This window comes from Salminus brasiliensis, chromosome 11, assembly GCF_030463535.1.
Source record: "Salminus brasiliensis chromosome 11, fSalBra1.hap2, whole genome shotgun sequence".
Lineage (NCBI taxonomy): Eukaryota > Metazoa > Chordata > Actinopteri > Characiformes > Bryconidae > Salminus > Salminus brasiliensis.
The window spans coordinates 18,404,260-18,424,500 of NC_132888.1; the positions used below are offsets into that span (position 1 = coordinate 18,404,260).

At 40.0% G+C, this 20,241-nt stretch overlaps 1 protein-coding gene across 3 annotated transcripts in view; it reads right to left on the reverse strand.

Annotated features, from left to right (window-relative positions):
- mark4b (MAP/microtubule affinity-regulating kinase 4b) overlaps positions 1-20,241 on the reverse strand; it is a 56,285-nt gene that overhangs the window by 22,922 nt on the left and 13,122 nt on the right. For all 3 annotated transcript variants that reach the window (XM_072692051.1, XM_072692053.1, XM_072692052.1), the window contains exons 2-4: positions 16,956-17,153; positions 16,056-16,109; positions 1,071-1,119 (exon numbers count right to left, since the gene is read on the reverse strand). In XM_072692051.1, the coding sequence (XP_072548152.1) occupies positions 1,071-1,119; positions 16,056-16,109; positions 16,956-17,153 (301 nt within the window). The remainder of the gene's footprint in view (positions 1-1,070; positions 1,120-16,055; positions 16,110-16,955; positions 17,154-20,241) is intronic.

Genomic DNA, 20,241 nt, shown 5'->3' on the forward strand with positions numbered 1-20,241 from the left:
CACATCTCTTCAAGGATAAAATTCTCATATCTAGACGACAATAGCAGTTCCAACAGTATGTAAATGTGTTTAAATTTTTATCAAATTAACATTTTTTTAAAAATTTTTAAGTTTTCATTTTGCAAATCGGAAAGTCTTTAATATCTTCCAGGAGATCTTAATCGTGTGCCTAAATATAAATAAGCTTGAATATAAATAAGGCAGAAAACAGTAATAAAATCACATTCTGTGAAAAAGAGTATTCTGCCAGAGGCCTATGTAAATGTAATAGTGTCTGAAGGAAGATTAATTAGATAATGAAGGTTTGTTAGTTGCAACATCATGTGATTATTAGAAACTTTTTTTGTTGTTGGTACAAATACCTCTGCTTTTGGCTTCACACTCTGTATTCTGGGCGCTATGCAGAAACGTAATGTTCCTCTTAAGGTGCTGGATATCAAATTTTATGTCAAATGTATTTTTAAGTATTATGGAATTACTGGATAACATGCTGATGTGAGCAGTTTAAAGACTGTCTTTTTTTTTTTAAATGTTGTTTTCAAAAATAGGAAAAACGCTGTTAAAATATCAGGATGTGTGAGAAAGATGCCTCAGACAGTCAATAAAGCACAGCGCCACAGCGGCAGGTGTGTCTAATCCTGGACTGTAGTCTTGTGTATTCAGTGTAGTCGTTTACCCACGGTCATAGTCACTGGTCTGTGAACAGTAACTATGAACATAAGCATGAACCATGAATCGTAGCTCTGCTTCTTACACTACCATAGCAACGTGAGACACCACAAAAACATAGACTTTTGAAATATTATACAGCAGTTTGCATCTAAAAGACTGATGAGTGTGCAAAGTGAGGATGGTGGCAGAGTGTGTTGTTGGAGAAGAATGGCATACACTCTACAAACACACACACACACACACACACACACACACACACTACTGCAGGGGCAATAAATTGAAGCAGTCTCCAGAGCCTGAGCCAGGACAGCAGCTTGAAGGATGGAAAGAGGAGGGAGTGGTTTAAGGTTCATGGTGGTTTAAGCTGTAAATATTTGCCTAAAAAACACAGGACTCACCTATATTTGGGTGGTTGAGGCCCTTCATTATCCGTACCTCTCGAAAGAGCTGCGGGAGAAAAGTATACACATTAGGAAACTTCAGAAAACACACTTTCTGCATTCAACACTGCAACACTGGCTTTTCTAACAAAATGAGCAAAGACAGAAAAGACTATCTGTTAAGATGGAGGTTATATTAGACACTGCAGCTTAGCTGCAGGAATGTTAACATGGAGAACCAGTACTATATCACAATATCCTATAATAGTATATTACAGTATTTTGGTATCAGATAAGATTTAAGTGTATATTCATAAAGTTAGGGAACTTGCCGAATGCTGCTACTCTATGCTACAAGAAGGTCTTGTAGTTCTGACATCTTGTTGGTTTGTCTTATAATGACACCAAATCACACCCAGATGCTGGTGATCAGCCAAGACAAGTCTGATATCTGCCATGTACTTTTTTGAGATGCTAAGTTAACTTTGCTTACCAACCTCATTTACATAAATTCAAACTAAGATTTGTATAAATTAATGTGAAAATCTATTGTAAAACTGCATAAAAAAGTAAAAAATTGCTTATTTTTGTTTTTTATAGACTAAAGACAGTCATACTGTATGCTAAACCACACAAACAGATTTAGATGTGCAAAATGAAAGGTTTTACTGGCATATATCTACTAAAATGAAATTGGTGACAGTCTAAATCCATTGTTTGTTAGCTGTGTTAGCCTAGCATGTCCCTAGCAACATGTCTTGGCTAATCGGCTCGACCTGGGGTAAGTGATAAGTCATGTTAGTTTGATTTTTCAATAGACTACTGCTTTAATGCCACTGTGTCACAGCAATAGTGATACACCGGTATAGAGGGGTCAAATGTTTGCAGAGGGCAGTCCACCCAAAAACCAATGTGAAATAAAACGAGACGCAGTGAGTCCAGGTGGTGACTGTAAATGAACCATTCATAATGCGACATGTACTGATGTTTAATCAGTGTACAGACAACCCCCCACCATTACCATCCCGTCGACTGCCCCCCAAACCCCAGCTCACTAATCACTCAACCCTGGACAGCAGCATACACCCACATATTCCCAAAGGAACTGAGGAGATGAAGAAAGAGGTGGTGTCTTTAGCCTCTGGAGAGCGTCAGGCCTTTACTTTGCAGGTTTGGGGAGTTCAGATTTGTTCGGTCAGCGTCTGTTTTCACAGCCAACACAATGTTTCCACCTTTGGGCTAAAAACACTGTTCGCAAGGATCTGCCAGGCTCCAGGAGTTTCTGACTACACAGCAGACAGCTACACAGCAGTCAGGCCCATCACAAATGAATGAATAAGACGTCCCCATAAAAATTGGCTCCCAAAGCGTCATCCTCTATTACTGTTCTCCCGGAACCAGGAGGACGCAGGGAAACAGCGTTCAGAAAAACGAGGACAAAACTCATTAGCTTATGCTTCTACCGTTCTGCTTCACCCCACATGGCTTTGTTGTTTCCATGTCTTCTGAAAGCACGAAGGAGCAGAACTTTCCACGAGTTCCTCTGACATTGTTTTAAAGATCAGAGCCGCTTCACCAGCCAACTGCTTTTCCATCTGCGCTCCCGCTCTGAACGCTACACAACTGGTTTTCCAGACACAAAGCCTTGCTCCTGGATTACGTTACTCTGTTAACGGCAATTCCCCGCTGACCAGTCAACGACGAGGCTTTTTCTGGGCCTGAAATAGCAGCTCTTTGTCTGTCCAAATACTGACTGATTGAAGACATGTCCCCCCCGGAAACACGCACTCATTCCCCTTCTTACGCCAGCACACTCTCTAACCTGACAAAACAGGTATCGCAGCAGGCCTGCTCTTTATTTACATCACTGATAGATAAAAGATTGTAATCATCCTCTACACTCGCTTCAACAGCTGGGTCCGGAACACTCTTTAGTGCAAAAGAAAGAACTATTCACTTCTACAGTGAAGCTAGTAAGACAGTACAGAGACCTAGCACAATGATCTATTGTAACACACCCTTAGAAGTTGATTTGCTATACTATTCTAATGTACAGGACTGACTAGTGACAGAATACATGTTACAAAGTGTTACATCTTTACTGTTACAAAGGCTTTCTTGAGATTATTCATGTAGAACAGCCAGAGTCAATTGAGCAAAAACTGCTACTACTTTGCAGAAGAAAATCAATAACTTGATCTAAAACCGATTCATTTAAACTATCACCTCTTGCTAAGGTTATTATTAGTAATATTAATACAATTATTTGATATTCATAGAGTTCTTACCTATGTTAATGTGTAACATTTTATTCGAGCAAACACATTTTATTTTATATTTTGGGAGGGGAACAAAATGAGATACAAAGTCCCTGAATGGTTTTGATAAAGTTTACACTCAACCTTTTACAAAAATAAAAAATCAATTACAAAACAAAGGATGCAAACAGAAAGTAACTATGCTGTGTGGCAGTTATGAGCAGGATAAAACAGTGACCAGGTTACAGTTGCATTATAAAAATAAGATGATTAGTGGTTCAGGCATATTTTAAAGTTATGGCTGTTTCAAGTCCGATCCAGTTCCGATCCTTTGTTTTTACCACTGTTTTCTAGCAGGCATTATTCACATCCTGCCACAGTGAGGAGCATTCTGAAATGGTAATAGAACAGTTTATAGCCTGCTGTGTGGAACTGAGTTTCAGTGGAACATAAAAAATTGATGTAATATATGTGGGCATAACAGCCAAACCTGGAATGAAACAAGTGATTATCTGCTCAAGGTAAAAAACAAACAAACAACAAAACAGTACAAAAGTAACTGAGGCTCAAATTGTACACATTTAGAGGACTAAACCTCATACCTGTGAGCTGTGACTGTTTTAGTAGTATTAGTCATGTACACTATGTTAAGAATACATATCTTTACCGTCAGTATTTCCTTTATTAACACACTCAATACACAAATTGCTTGCTCTACAGCTCATCGCTGGGGGTTTTACACTCCTCTAACACTTTATTAAGTTACCATGACCTATTCATTCATACTGCTACACTCTTATCACATAGTGTGATCATATTGCTGCTACCTTTTTTTTTTATTTCATTACTTTTCCCATGTTTCATATTTATGTCTACTCCTTTTACATTCTATTATTTTATTTATTCAATAATTGCTGTTTGGGTGCAACTGGGACCTTGAGATCTTGAGATTTTTTTTCGTCCCACCCTATGTACCACATGTGATGTGAGTGACAAAGTTTCCTTTATCCTTTAACCAATGTTTTGCACTGGGCATGGTGGCCTTGGACTCATGTGAAGCTCCATTTTATTAACAGTGCTTTTCTATGGAGGTTAATACAAGCACAAAGTCGAGTTTTGACTGTTTTCAGGCCGGTTTAGCAGACTGGTTCATCCAGGTCATAATGTTGGCTTTCCCTTTCAATCGAACTTAGCATGCAAACTATGGTGGGCTTGTTTCACCCCCCCCAACCACCACCATCACCACCTGTGCGTGACTTTACTTCTCCGTAAACTCTCACACATTGTGGTGCATGGATTCTAGTTGTTCCTGTGAATTTTTCCTGTGAAGCAGTCCTTCTGTATCTTTCAGTAGTCTGTAAAAGGATCAGAATTCCTACTGAATCTGTCTGTAAAGCCAATCGCATAACAGCTCCTTCCCGTTTTTGTGCTTTAGCGGCATTACATTCAATGCTTAATCTTACATTTAGAAAATAGAATAAAATAGTCTTAATATGTTATTGTAGGGCAGCCTTTCATATAGAGTTATATAACCTAAATATCATCTGATACTGTAATAGATCATTAAAAAAAATTATGAATGAAATTATACAATTAATATTTCAGCCACAGTCAGATCCAAACCTTATATCTCCAAAACAGCAATTTAAAGACAGAAGGAACAACCCTTCATAACTATCAAGGAAAGTCAATATTAAAAGACTGTATTCTAAAGCATTTCTATTGGTCTATTAAATCAGGATATATAAACTGCTAGATTCACATTATGTCAAAAAGTGGCAGAAATGCAGATATATGGTTTTTGCGTGACAGCGCCAATATTGTTATTTCTAAGCACACGCTTTTAAATCACATCCGCCATCATTGCACAGTTGGTTATGCTTATTCGGTGACTGTTTTTCAGTCATATCAGTTTTTGCAATTTCTGAGCTCCATCTGAGCTGCTGGTTAACCTTAACTTAACCTCTCAGCGTCAAAGCTTTCCACTGAACATACTGTGCATACTCGCACAAAACACTGGCCTCAGCTCGCTAAGCTGTTTATGTCACGCCCGTATGGCTCACACACACGCACACAAACACGAGAACACACACACACACACACACACAAACAAACACTGCCGCGAAAGACAGGTAGGTATATTACATAATGTTGCTGTTAATGTTGAGAGGATTACAGCCGGGCCTTACGGCAGAGTGAGCAGCAGGAGATGTCCACATGCAAAACCCTTACCAAGGCTGCAACGGCACGACACTTCCATACACAGAGCAGCCCTGCACTTAGGTTGGGTCATGTGATGCCAATGCTAACTCAAAGCATCCCCATCCACATGACCTCAGACTGTAGGACACTGAAAACACTCAATCCCCCAAAAAGCATGTACATAAACACACAATCACAAGCTGTCCCCTTGGGACAGGCTCTAATTGAATTGCAGAGGCAAGCGCATCAGCTGTTCACCTGAGCTCTAAAGATAATAATCACATAAGCCTGTCTGCTATAGCGCTCTCTACCTTTCTCTCTTTCTGCATTTCTGCCTTTCTGACCTCCCATTGAGTCGATTTGATAACAACTGTTTAACTGGTTTAATGAATCTCAAATTACAGGGAATCCTGACAGATAAGACCTTTACGTCTTAAAACAGCATTCATGTTCAAGACCGCTTAATATGTTGTATCAGGGATGTGAACTAATATTTCCAGGACATTTTTTTATGATTTATTTCATTTTCCAGATGGTTTCATGAATGGACAATAGACTCTAAATGTCCAGTTTTACCACATTTGTACAGGATGTGAGAGAACTCTGAATATTTAAGATGTAGGTTAGCTCTGTTGGCTTATCTGAAGTGGAGGCCTCTGTTATAATACCCCAGTCTTCTGCCTGCTAAACGTAAGCAACTGCATTGATCACAGTCTAATAATTAATGTTTCTCCTTATGATATGCTGTAGCTAAAGCTGGAAGTGCTGAATAATAAATTTGAGTTACATGATAAATTAAGCTTACAGAGGAGGAGATTGTGGAAGCCATGTGGTGCCACAATGAACATGAACCTACTAGACTTCAGTTTATAGTAGCTTGATTTTACAACATTTTAGTAGTATTAGTCATGTACACTATGTTAAGAATACATATCTTTACCGTCAGTATTTCCTTTATTAACACACTCAATACACAAATTGCTTGCTCTACAGCTCATCGCTGGGGGTTTTACACTCCTCTAACACTTTATTATGTTACCATGACCTATTCATTCATACTGCTACACTCTTATCACATAGTGTGATCATATTGCTGCTACCTTTTTTTTTTATTTCATTACTTTTCCCATGTTTCATATTTATGTCTACTCCTTTTATATTCTATTATTTTATTTATTCAATAATTGCTGTTTGGGTGCAACTGGGACCTTGAGATCTTGAGATTATTTTTCGTCCCACCCCATGTACCACATGTGATGTGAGTGACAAAGTTTCCTTTATCCTTTAACCAATGTTTTGCACTGGGCATGGTGGCCTTGGACTCATGTGAAGCTCCATTTTATTAACAGTGCTTTTCTATGGAGGTTAATACAAGCTGTGTGCAACACTAACAAAAAAAAGGGTGTCCACAAACTTTTGGGCATTTAATGTTTTGCATTTATTGATTATATTCATTCCAATTTAAGTTATGCATGCAACGTTAATGCACTTACTATTTTTAGCATTTAAAAAAAGGACTGATTAACGCTTCATTTAGTTTTATTAAAATCAGTCAGAATTAATTCTGCTGTTCAGTTGAGCTTTTATGTTCAGACTCATTCACACACCCGGTCTCTCTCTCTCTCAATTTCTCTCTCTCTCTCTCTCTCGGATAGAACTTCCCGGTTCGTTTCCCAACGTCACTGTTGTCATGGCCACCTGGTATTAAGGCCAGCCCCGTTCTCAGCCTGTGCGCGCTCTCTCTCTCGCTCCGTTGTCCCTCGGGGCCGCTGGTAAACCTGTCACTCCTCCCTCTGTCGCTCCCTCTTTCTCTCACTCTCATTAGACAACATTAGCTGAGGGAGAGCAGGGGGCAGGGGAGGACACCACCTACCCACCCCCCATCCCGTCCTCTCGCTGACAACAACTGCTTCCCCCCCAAACTCACAGCTAGGCAGTGCTAATCAAGTCCCAAGCTCGTTTTCCCCCCTCACTACTTCTCCCACTAGCGTGAGGGATTTACACAAAGCTGCTTATAAAGTTGTCTTGCTCTCTCTTTCTCTTTCATTGCTATTGTGGACGGAGGGTGACCGCACAGGCAGCACTGGACACGCGCATTTGCCCAGCAAGGCGCTGTGTTTTTGTCTCAGTGCCCCCTCTTATACCTCCCACCACTTAATCCAGTTCTTGTGCCAGACTTGCAAACCTCTGACTGTATAACGTAGGGTGTTGCTCGATTACTTCATTAAACAAGAAATCACTGATTAACCTTTATCTGCTTTAGTATAATCATTGATTATACTGTACCTTACCTCTATGAATAAGAACATAGTAGCTTATTTGCATGACAATGATGTATGTAATCATTTTCCTCTCCAATATATATATATATATATATCTCAAGGTAACACCAGCTAGACCAGTAACATACACTGCATGGACAAAAGTATTGAGACACCTGCCCATTTATTGTTTGCTTCAAAATCAATACTCTTGTTTTTAGAGTTTTTAGTGGTTATTTCTGCTTTTTTATTTCCCAACTCATCCCAAATGTATTGGATCACCATTATTCCAGAGAACACGGTTCTACTGCACCCCTTAGCTCAATGCTTGGGGCTTCATACCCTTCTAGACCATGACTGGCATTAGGCATGATGCCAAAAGCTTAATAACATCATCTAGAGCAGCTAATATCTAGCTAACATCAGGTAGATAACATTATCAAGCATATGGACAGCAATATCTAGAGTAGTTAGCATATAGTTAACAATTGGTAGAGTAGTTAACATGCAACATTTTTACTTTAGAAAATAGCCCATTTTATTTTGTCCAAGATAATAAATGCAAACTAATAAAATATTACATATATGTATTTGATCATTGTTATGGATCAATTTTAACATTTTAAACTTGGCACAGAATTTCCGGCCACCTTTGTGTCAGGATGCATTAATGCATGTTACACCTCTATGACCCACCAAGCACCATCTAGACATTAATGTTCGCGCCCTCCCACACACCAGCCTCCAGAGCCAGACAAGCACGGAAAGAGTGCGCGTCAGGGGCTATGATAAATTTCCATACTATAGAAGTGACATGTTCGCTTAGTGTCGAAGCTCCCCTACAGTTAATGGCCTATAGGATCAGCAGGGTGATGCAGATGGGGATTCCCACAGTAATGAGGCGATGCATCGTCTACAGTGCAGCACTAAAGCTAATTAACAAAACCCTGACTGCATCAGTAAGACTCACTCCAGCCTATCAAAGACAGGCAACATGATCACATGAGCTGAGCAAAAGCCAGTCCTTCTCCAGTGTCTCCCGCTGTTCCTGGGTTACGCAAATAGCGAGGTGTGTTTTGCATGAAGTAGAGGCAACACAGCATCTGGCACCTGAAACAATTGCTCTCACAGCAAGTGAGTGTCACAGTGACTGATCTTCAGACTGAACTTCAGAGCTTTCATAGAAGCAGTAAGCCCCCGGGTTAAAGGAAGGGTTCACAGAAAAGCACATTTACAGTTTCCCCCTTTACTCCAAATAAATGTTGATTAGTCAAGACGTTTTAAACTGGAGCTTCGAGACTAATGTAGCTAAAAGCAATAGAGTTCTACATCACCCAAAGCCTTAAATGATGCCAGCCTCTTACCTCTGCAAACCTAAAGGCAAAACTCCACACTCCAAACATCTTTTCACCAAATGAGGAAACTGTCAATTAGATCGGTCAGTTAACTATTCCTTTACATTTGCTCCCATAACCCACAATAACCTATTGTATAGCTCTTCTTAGGCTTAAAGGAGCTTTAAATGGTTCTTCAAATGATGCCATTAAGCAGGGATGGGCAATTCTGGTCCTGGAGGGCCGAATTCCTGCACAGTTTTGTGCTTTTACCTGCTCAAGCACACCTGCTTTAACTCCCCTGTTAACTGCCAGGTTCAGTGGGTCTGTTAGAGCAGGGAAATCAGCTCTAACTCCGGTCCCTGTAGCCTACCCCTGCTATAGACTAACCACATTGAAATATAAATGTGTGAGAGAGTGAAGAACCTTCTAAAGGTCTAAAGAACAATCACTTGTTGTAAAATTTCTTCTACAAACATGGTTCTTTAAGAAACCAAGTGGTATTTCCCTTTAAAGCACCTATATATATATTTTTTTTATTTATATAAAAATGTGTAACATAATCATTAGCCCTTTCCAGACATGCTTGAACTTTCCTTACCCAGAGGAGGTGACTTTCTGAACAATTCACAGTGGGTGTGATAATGACATTTTTTCTTTTGCAACTGGATGCTATTTCTGCAGCATGCTTTTTTACGTCATGCCATGCCTCCTGCAAGCACTACACAGGTGCCGCCCCTTTGCCTAAACCACAAGGAACATTTCCTGTAGTGACAACATAAAGTGTCACTGACACAGAAAATCTTTAGCTGTGCACTGACCAGTGAATAATTAAGAACTCCAGTTTTGTAGTGCAGTCTGAACCATAAGGTCAAGCATTATTATCTGTCTCAACTATCTATTATGGCACCAAATAGTCCTGCATGATGAGGCCTTGAATCAGGAAACAGGAAAAAACAGAGAAACAGGTTCTGAGAAACAATTCGAAGAAATGTCTGAGCATTCTGTCCTAAATGATGTGTATATATTTCCAATATAGTCTGAAATAAATCCTACGATTAAGCTGTATAGCTTGACCTGCACCGGCCTTCTACTCCTTAAAACAGAGCAGAGGAGATATGAACCCAGCCTCCAGGCATCCAGATTGTAACTCATGTAGATAAGGATGAGACAGAAGACAGCCAGCAGGCCAATTAATTCTCTCAAGATTTACATTCATATTCTCATATACACTGAGTAGAGGCAGCACTAGATCGCTTTCTAGTTTTCCTTTTTCTGATATTGATACACTAAAGGTTTTAGTCTCTGTAAGACCATTTAATCTGACATTGCTTCTTGAAAAGCTACTATGCTTTAAAAGTGAGACATTTTTTACTTGAGCACTATAATGCCGATCATGATATATACCGTACAATATATAGACATCACCTCAGCCATTTTTGCTGACCTCAACATTGTCAATTGTGTTCACTTGCAAGCTTGTTTATACAAGAATGAACATCATCAATATTTTTGCCAGTCTTTTTTGTTTTCTGGTTGTGACCAGCCTACTCACCAGCAATCAACCCTTCGGTCCAAAATGTGCTTTTAACAACAGTCTGGAAATGAAAACTATATATCACATCATATCACAACATTCAGGCAATGCTTCTTGTTCTTACCAAGAAACACTCTAATGAACATTAAGCGGAGAGTCGCTAGCTGACCTAAAACTAAATCCCAGCTTCTAAAGCCTGACTGCCTGAGTCATGTTTTAAATTGTTGTGAAAAGCATTGTGAAATATCATCACAGTCATGCAAAATCCTTCCTTCTCCAAAAAACAACTTCTTTTTAAATGTACATGACCTTATTCCAAGTCATTTTGCAGCATTTCTATTTGCCTATTCATTGTGAAATTCACACAATGTAAAAGAACTGACAGATCTGAATAAAGCAAAAAAAAAAGTAAAGTAAAAGTAGTAAAAACAGAATAAAAAAACAGAATAAATTCTTGCAAAATAAAAACAAAGGCAGTTAAAAGAACTGTGGCTTGTTTCATTTTGTAGTAGTTTTCTTCTGAACTAGCTAAAATACAAAAGTTTGGTTCTAGATTTTTTATCGATAGCCAATTAATGAACGTGTAGTTATACAAGGTGCTCCTGCTTGCCTGCAATGAAACGGTGACCCCGGCTCGAAAGGAAAAACTCAAATATGGCATTTTTCTGCTTATGCATATTTTAGAGCACAATTTCTATTGTTTTTCATTCAGTTCTTGTACAACTGTATACATACAGTGTATATTCTGTAATTAGAATATACACTAGGCACACACAAACACACACACACACACACACACACAAATACAAAGATAGATTGCTTTCTCAGGAGCTGGTTCCTATGTCGCGGCCCCTTGGAGGTCCTTCCCCACCCCCTCCGGGTCCAGCTACCCCCATTGTTCGTCTGTCTGGAACAGTGCTCCTGGCCGCAGGAACTTGAATGAGGAATACCCAACCCCCCTCCATCGCTCCTCACCCTGGCGGCCTCCCAAAGACTCCTTTTTATTAAAGCAGCACTCCTATGATAGGCCCCATCAAAACCAGCATCACCCCCTGCCTGCCCTGTGTGTAATAGTCTTGTCTCCCAGGCCTAGCAGAAACCCAATGGCTGGGAAAGTCCATGGTCAGCTGATTGTGCTTGGCCCCTCCACACCTAAATGGGATTAAAGTGAGGGTCTTAGGAGAAAGAGAGAGAGAAAGAGGGCGAGAAAATGAAGTTGCTGGCCCACATCCAGCCCTGTGGTCGTGTCAGATTAATGCTACTTCTAAGATTACGCCAATCGCTACTGCAGGGCCAGTTACAGGGGGCTGACATAGCCTAACTAACTAACTGACGGAAAGGAGTACTGTCTAGTTCCGTGGCCATGTGGGTAAGGGACCGCCCAAGCATAAATCTTGAAAGAAAAGTGCCTACTAAGTTCCTGTAGCTAATTTATTTACTTTATGTTGTGCTCGGACACGGCTGTAGATCACAGTAGGGGTAGATGCTTTGTTTAAAATAAGTCATTAGCTAAATAGCTTCTGGTTTCAGCATGGGTGTGCAGAAGGATGCCGTCAGTGATACAGTCTTGATTGACAGGTCGTCTGAGCAACAAAAAAAAGGTCACTGTTTTATCAGCATTGGTAAAACAGAAAACGCTGATGAAAGCACTAAGAGTTAGAAATGGCTTGCTTAACAGTGTACTGAATAGGGGGGCTACATCACTATAATTGAAATGAAATTATTGTTGATTCGCTGTCTTTCATGATCTGAGGTTTATGACTTTAATAATGCTTATTTATTGGACTCTTAACTTATCTGCCACTATTTATATTACCAATATTAACTATTCTCATTACTCGCATTACTCTTACAATCACTGCCATGACTATATTAAGGTATACTAGACCATGATTATTATATTATGATTATGATAAGAACAGTTCAACAGTATAGATGGTTTGGTAAGTTCTATCAATAATTTATAAATAGTTCTGATCAGAGGACGACGGGTTGGGTCCCCCTTGTGATTCTTGGTTACTCCCAAGGTTTCTTCCTCCAGCTCTGAGGAAGTTTTTCCTTGCCACCGTCGCCGTTGGCTTGCTCACTGGGGATCTTTGATTTTTCCTGTTTTTATGTTATTCATTTTTTAATCTTTTACTAATTACTAATAAAGCTGCTTTGTGACAACAACAGTTTTAAAAAACGCTATACATAAAATCTGACTTGACTTGACTTATTTAAGGATTCCATTGTACAGTCAAGACAGATTATAATGTGGATTGTCAGTCTGGAAACGAATTCCGGGATGCAACAGAAGAAGGGTCAACATGTCAAAACATGCCTGAAGCATGTAAAAATAAAAAGGTTTTGGCCATAATGAACAAAGAAATATTTGCAAAAAAAATCTATTGGAGAAAAAAAAAAGAATGCAGAATATCATAAAAAGATAAGAGAAATCCTTGAGGAAAAAACAAGTGGTGCAGAAGAAAGGAAGCACGAGAAGGGAAGAGAAAGGAAGTTAGTGAGATAGAAAACGGGGAGCGGCAGGAGGAGTGATCAGCTGCAGGGACAGAGAGGGAGAGAGAGTGGAGAAGCAGGCCAGAAGGTGTCACCTAGTGTATTCTGCTCAGGGGAGATAGTGCTGACGAGACTGCGGCCAGACTGCTGCAACACTACTGAACTACATCTCTGCAGCTCACACAGCACCCTGATCTCAGTCCCACCCTGCAGCAGCCACAACATAATACAAGCCCATCCCTCTTAAATATTTACATACTACTTATAACCAATAACAGGTACTGAGAACATGTAAACACTGGGTTTATAGTATACTGGAAAGCTGCTGCTATAACAGCAGCATTTATGTAATAATTACCCTAACCCTTGCAATTCTTTAATATTGTAATTTCGTAAGAATTTGCTGTTTTGGGTCCACATAGATGACCATCAGCATATTAGACTTAATTGGTCTTAATGTTTTGGCTCATTTGTGTATATACAAATGCTCTAATAAAATCTGATTTCCTTTCAAATCTAAACTTACTTTAGTTTACAGAGAGCCTAATAATCTATAGCATATGCCTATAGATTGTTAGGCATATAAAGATATGTTGGCTGTTTATATAGTCACGTGAAAAACAAAGGACACCCTCTTTAAATTCTATGGTTTTACGTACCAGAAAAAACGGGTCCTTTTCATATGAGGTAAATACAACCTCAGATGAACACCACCACATGAGAAATTACACTATTCACCATTATTTAACAAAAATGAAATGAAAAATGAAAAACCTAAGTGTGAAAAACTAAGCACACCCTTTAAATCAGTAGAATCTTGTAGAACCACCCTTACTAGCAATAAATTGAAGTAATCATTTCCCGTATGACTTTATCAGTCTCCCACATCATTCTAGAGAAATGTTGGCATACTCTTCTTGTTCTTGCTCAGTGATGTGCCAAAATCGCCAAAGGCAATAATTTAAGGTCATGATTTTAAGTAATTAGTCATTTTTGTGCAACCCTAATCAAGTCACAAACATGAATAGTTTGATTAAACCTTATTGGACAGTATAGATGCTTTGGAGATCCTTGAAGTGAATAACATTCACACAAGTATCTATTCAAATCACTTCCCCCTAAACCTGATCCTAATCCTAACATTAAGCTCAAGTGTATAAGCGTATAATGCATATAAAGTGAGACCACTAATTTTGCCATAATGCAGTTATTCCATGTAGGCATATTTTAATGATTCTGCTATGGTCCATTTTAAGCCTCCTCCATTTTCAAGCCTTCATTTTACCGCTGTGCTGCTGGTAAGGCGCCATAAACAGACATTACTAACAATCTCAAAAGCAGTAATAGAAATTTTCACAGTTTTACGAATGGAACATGAAAAGTCAGTGTGAGATGGGCTGCACAGTACATTGCTTCAGTATCGGCACTGCAGCGTGCACATGCGCAATACTCACGTCGCAGGACGCGCAACGTCAAATTATATCAAACACTTCACGCTACAACTTTGCTGCTTGATAAATGAAACTCTGGTAGATCTGTCATGAAAATGAGAACAGTACAGATGCAGATTATATCTGCCCAGTATCATTCATTTTGCTCCGATCTTGGATACCTGGAGTACATTATTAATATCATGCCATGTTGGATCACTGACTTCTGGTGAAAATTCCTGTATTTTTAATATTGCAATATATATTTTATATGATATATCATTTAATAATATTGCAGATTTTTTTCTCCCTCCAATATCGTGCAGCTCTAAGTATCAGTATCAGTAGTCATAGTAGTGTCATTGCATCATTGCAAAAAAATGTGACTTTTTCACCACATCATACAGTCTTTTAAGCATTTCATGAGACCAGTCTCAGCAAAGCCAAAGCCTCCCTTGGCAACAAAGCAGCGTATGAATGATCAGTGCCACTAACAGCAATTCACACATCAGAAGTGTGAAATTCACGCGCTCTTTCTCTCGTACCAGCGCATACTGTTGTGTCAGACTACAGTTATGCCGATCAAATGAAAACGCTTGCTTAAAAGGTGTCCAACATGATAAACAAGGAGTTTCCAGTGCTGTGGCTGGAAGGACGGCGGGCATTAGCAGATATTAGCAGTCGATGGCGAGAGCATTCGGTCCTGTGCAGAGGAATATTTAACACTGAATAAATGAGAGTATTGTTGTGAACAGTTGCTGTTCAGCTGTGGCAGAGATCTGAATGTGTATTTAAATCCCTAAGCTGCACCTTCGCCAACCCTCTATAGAAACCTGTCGCCTTAAGCGGCATGCCTATTATACAAATTCAGTCAACGCAGAGCTGGAGTGGAATACACTGTGGGTTTACTGTAGGTAAGTACTGAAGCTTAAACTAAGAAGATAAACGCGTACAAAACATATTTCCCTCTTTTTTCCAATCGAGCCGCTCATTTTATCTGGAATGACATTTACCCGTGGATTAACATTTACCCCATTTAGCTTCTGTAAAAGTGATCAATGGACAATGCACTGGGGTTATCCAGATTTTATGCAAACTGGAGAGATTAACAATGCAAACTATGCGGCACTCTGATAGCTCTGAATACAACAGCACTGCATCACTCAGCATTGTCTAAAACAGCCATCACACCAACACCACATTGAAATCAAGGGGCTTCCAGGCACAATATCCAGGTCAGAGTTCATGTTTTTACAGGCAGTTTATGCTGTAAGTGTCTGAGAAAACATCTCAACAAAGCCTCTGATCCAGACCTTGTGATATAAGACAAAGGCTTATTGCAACATATACTGCAATACATTCTACATTCCTTACGTTCTTATCCTATAGGAGACCACTGGTTCCTTCTCAGCTGCACATCCTACTTTTGAAAGCATAAAGAACAGGAAGAAAAAAGGTTCTTACGTCAGTTGGAAATCTTACCTTTTGTAGGCTGGTTGGGTTGAGTTGGGTTTTGTCAATAATCTTTATTGCCACCTGAAGATTGAATAAAAACAGGCCATAAGTGGTTTGAAGGGACTGTGGATTAACATCTACCTTGCATATAAAAAAGGTCACATTTCACACTGCTGTAAAAGTTGCAGCAATTAAACACACCCCATATAGTTGATCATTCATTTGTGCTCATTCTTGGTCAAATGAGGAAAAAAATAGCTTTGAAACTTTACAGGTTTCTAAGGCAGGATCAGGGACATCCTCTAGGGCCTAAAGGGTCACTACAGCTTCCCTGCTCTGAACACTGAATTGTAATTAAATACAAATTATCTTTAAAAAGAGCCATAAAAGTAGAGACAGACAACAATTAAGGTGGGTTCACATTCAAGGAGGTTGTACAATAGAGGAACCCTTTACAGGACTATATAGCAGTGGTTCCACACCCTGGTCCTGGAGGCCCCCCTGCCCTGCACTGTTTAGTGGGTCCCTGCTCCTACACACTACCATCAACTCATGAAGGGCTTGTTAATTAGCTGATTAGCTGGATCATATGTGTTTGGGAGCAGGGTAAATACTAAAATATGCAGGGCATATTTGTGATTACTTCAAACTAGTTTGAGGCAAGTATGTGACACGTATTTGCATGATGCTAATTGGCAACTATAAGCTTTAATTTCTTGTAGCTCCAGGGCGAAACTAACGAAGCAAGCTATGAACACATTTCTTGGCAGATCCACTACATTCAAAGTAAGAGGAAAATTATGTCACATTTTTGCCCAAATTATCCCTCTAAAGCAGTAAAACCAGTCCACTTCATGTGGAAGGGAGCAAACCAAAATCTACGATAACCTGCAAAGGCAGCAAAGTAGCAAGATACACAAGTCTTACCTCTCTGCCAGTCAAAATGTGGCGTGCCAGCTTGACCTTGGCGAAGTTGCCCTTGCCGATGGTTTTGAGCAGGCGGTAGTTGCCAATGTGGGGATGCTCGTCTGAGCAGGAGGCGATGGAGTTCCGGCAGCGAGCTCCAAGGGAACGGTTTGACCAGGCCGAGCCCTTCTCTGAGCGACTGGCCGAGAGAGAGGCATGCTGGGAAGAAGACACAAGAGAAACATCCTGAGAAACGCCATGGTTAGCAGCAGTGGGGTGATCTCTGTATGGAGTTGTGCTTAGCTTGGAGCTAACTAAGCAAGTAGCAGACTCACTAGTGCAGGGACCATAAACCGTATAACACAAAAGTGGACATAATCTGTCATAATATGTTTTAGTATAAAACAACGTACAACAGCTGTGGTTGCCGGCAATGGAGTGATTTACGTTAACTGTAAATGTTCAGCACCACTCAGCTGAGAAGCGAACATAGTGATTAGCATGCTAACTAAAATAACTTGTTAACATATAAAAATGAGCAGATTGATGCCAGATAATGAAATACATGCTACAGTACAGTGGAGTGCATTGCATTTTACTATAAAACTGTGACTACAGCTCCTATCAGCGGAGAAGGTAAATTAGTGATTAGCATGCTGACTAACTCAGCATGCTATAAAGAGTAAAATCACGGAAACATGATAATACTGACTGTCTGCAGTTAATCTGTTTAATCCGATTATTTAGAGTCAGTGGGGAAGAAACGTTTGTGCTCAGACGTGGTTAACATTAGCATTTCCTCTGCTTTGGATCTTCAGATCTTCTTTAGAGGTCAGTGGAGCCAAAGCTGATCCATTATTGGTCGTGTATGCGAATGACAAGGCATATTTACCATAAGACAACCATATTTACCATTGGCCTCCGCTTTTATCCCATCCGTGCAGTGAACACACACATACGCACCAGTGAAATACACACAGTGGACAGTGAGTACACTGCCCGGAGCGGTGGGCAGCCATTGCTGTGGTGCCCGGGGAGCAGAGAGGGTGCAGAGATTGGCCAAAGGGCCCAAAAGTTGCAGCATGCTGAGTCCGGGCATCAAACCCACAACCCTGCCATCAATAGCCCAGAGCTCTAACCACTGAGCCACCAAAGTTTTTGTGCATAAAATTTATTGGGCCCTGAAGTTGCCAATGCGAATCTGTGGCTCACCATGGCAAATCCAATTGAAATGGATTCACAGTAGAGAAACAGACTACTTTTCGCAGCTTATTAGCCATAAATGGACTGTATGGACGGGAAGGGAGTGGTGTACTTTGAGACTTTAACAGGGTTAACATATTACATAACTAACTTCCATCCTCACTTTTGACTTGATCTCAAAGGCATTAAGAGGCATGACCAGCACATGTTCATACATCTGGCACGCCATACTTAATAAAGTGACCGGATGTCACGGCTTCTTAATTTGTCAAGGACAACTTTTATAGAGGGATTTGCCCAGTGGATTAATTGATTAGCACTGCATGGAGCTGAGTGGGGTGTAAATTGTTAGAAAACACTCGTTGATTGGATTACAGACAATGCTCTGGCTTTATCGCACAGGTGTTAGTAGCTTCTAGAGCTTTGGAAAGACAAGCTGATCTGTTTATGCTATGCACCACCGACATGCTGGACGTTTTGCTGCCCTGTTTTAAAAAGCAAGAATGAGGGTGCTGCACAGGACCTCAATGCCATCTCAGATCTAATCTATTCTGGTATGTGCTACGCCATTAAACTGCCTTTGCACGCTGACGCTAAGTGACGCTACAGCATTCTTTCCTCCTATGTGCATCTCCCTGGTTTGGCCCACTTCTCCTAAGTCAACACGCAGTAAATATGCAAGGCTGGGTTGCTCAAGCTTTCATTTGGTATAGCTGATTCCTTTTTATGAATGCAGTAGAGATTGCTAAATGAGGGCTATATCCATACATAAACTAGGTTTGCCAGTAAGTGACTCTGAACTTTAAATCCACTGGTTGTTATGAAAGGAGACCAAGTCAGGGTGGACGGAGGTGGGGGATGGTAGTGTCTACACAGCAGACACACTGTAGGTCTTGCTGTTCAACCTAAGTATGCCCTAACTAAAGCTCCTTTCATATTATACACCCCTTCATTTCAGAACATTTAAGAAACAGAGCTGTAATGTGCAGCACACATATTTTACTGATTGCACGGATCGCCAACATGACCCATGAATTCTCTGACCACGTACCTAGCCTTGAGAACATTTATAAGCCTAGACATGTTTGGTACAGAAAAGCACAAACATATTCGAATCATATCGGATTTGGCAGAAAACGATAATTAGGCAGATTCTTATATCCAATACCAATAACTGTGGAGCTTACTCTGCTAGTGTCTGCATTACGTTTGTTTTCGTCTCCAACATAAAATCTTGTCAAGCTAATTTAATGGACAAAAGTACTGGGACACCCGATCAATTATTGTCTCTTAAGGGTTTAAAAAAAAAAGGTTCTCCTGCTTTGGTTGAAGTGACCATCTCTACTGTCCAGTGCAGTTATTCTACTACATTTTGGAGCAATGCTGCAGCATTTGGCATTAGGCTGATAGGGTCTTGTTTATTTGCTCCAGAGAGTCCTATTCTATTGGCAATATTTCTCTACAAGGACTAGACAAGCTGTGTGAGTGTGTGTGCATTTGCACACCTGTGTAAGCAATTGGTGCAACTTAAAGTAGCTGAATGTGTTCATTAAAAGAGGTGTCCACAAAGAAAATTCTCACATCAGTGCATCCTGAGATCTATCTATAGTCTGCTTCTTTAGTTTGGATCTTATGCTGGAGGCCTAAAACCACCACATACTTCTCTAAAGCTGCGTTAAGTTGCTTATGAGATTTCTGATCTGGTATATTTATAAATACAGTCAAAATATGAATAAAATTCAGGCAACGGCTACGGTTTACTTTATATATGCAGTGTGCTTCTTGTTTTTATAGATTATTTTTACATCCATGTTTTTATAGAAGCAGGTTATTTATTTACTGAAACCTAATCAGCCGCTGTTGTTTTTTTGAGGTTAACTCTTTTTTTTGAGACAGTGTGTGATGTTTAAGGACTGGGGTTTACAAAGGGCTAAGTGATGCACATAAGTTTCCATTACTTGTCTGCTTCATTAGCTCCTGAGCATCAGTGTAAAACTAAAAAAAGCAAAAGCCGAGCGACTACATTTGGAACAAGAGGGAAATGGTACCCCTTTGATTTTTTCTGGAATTTCACATTTTACATTTTACTTGCATCTTTGTCCTT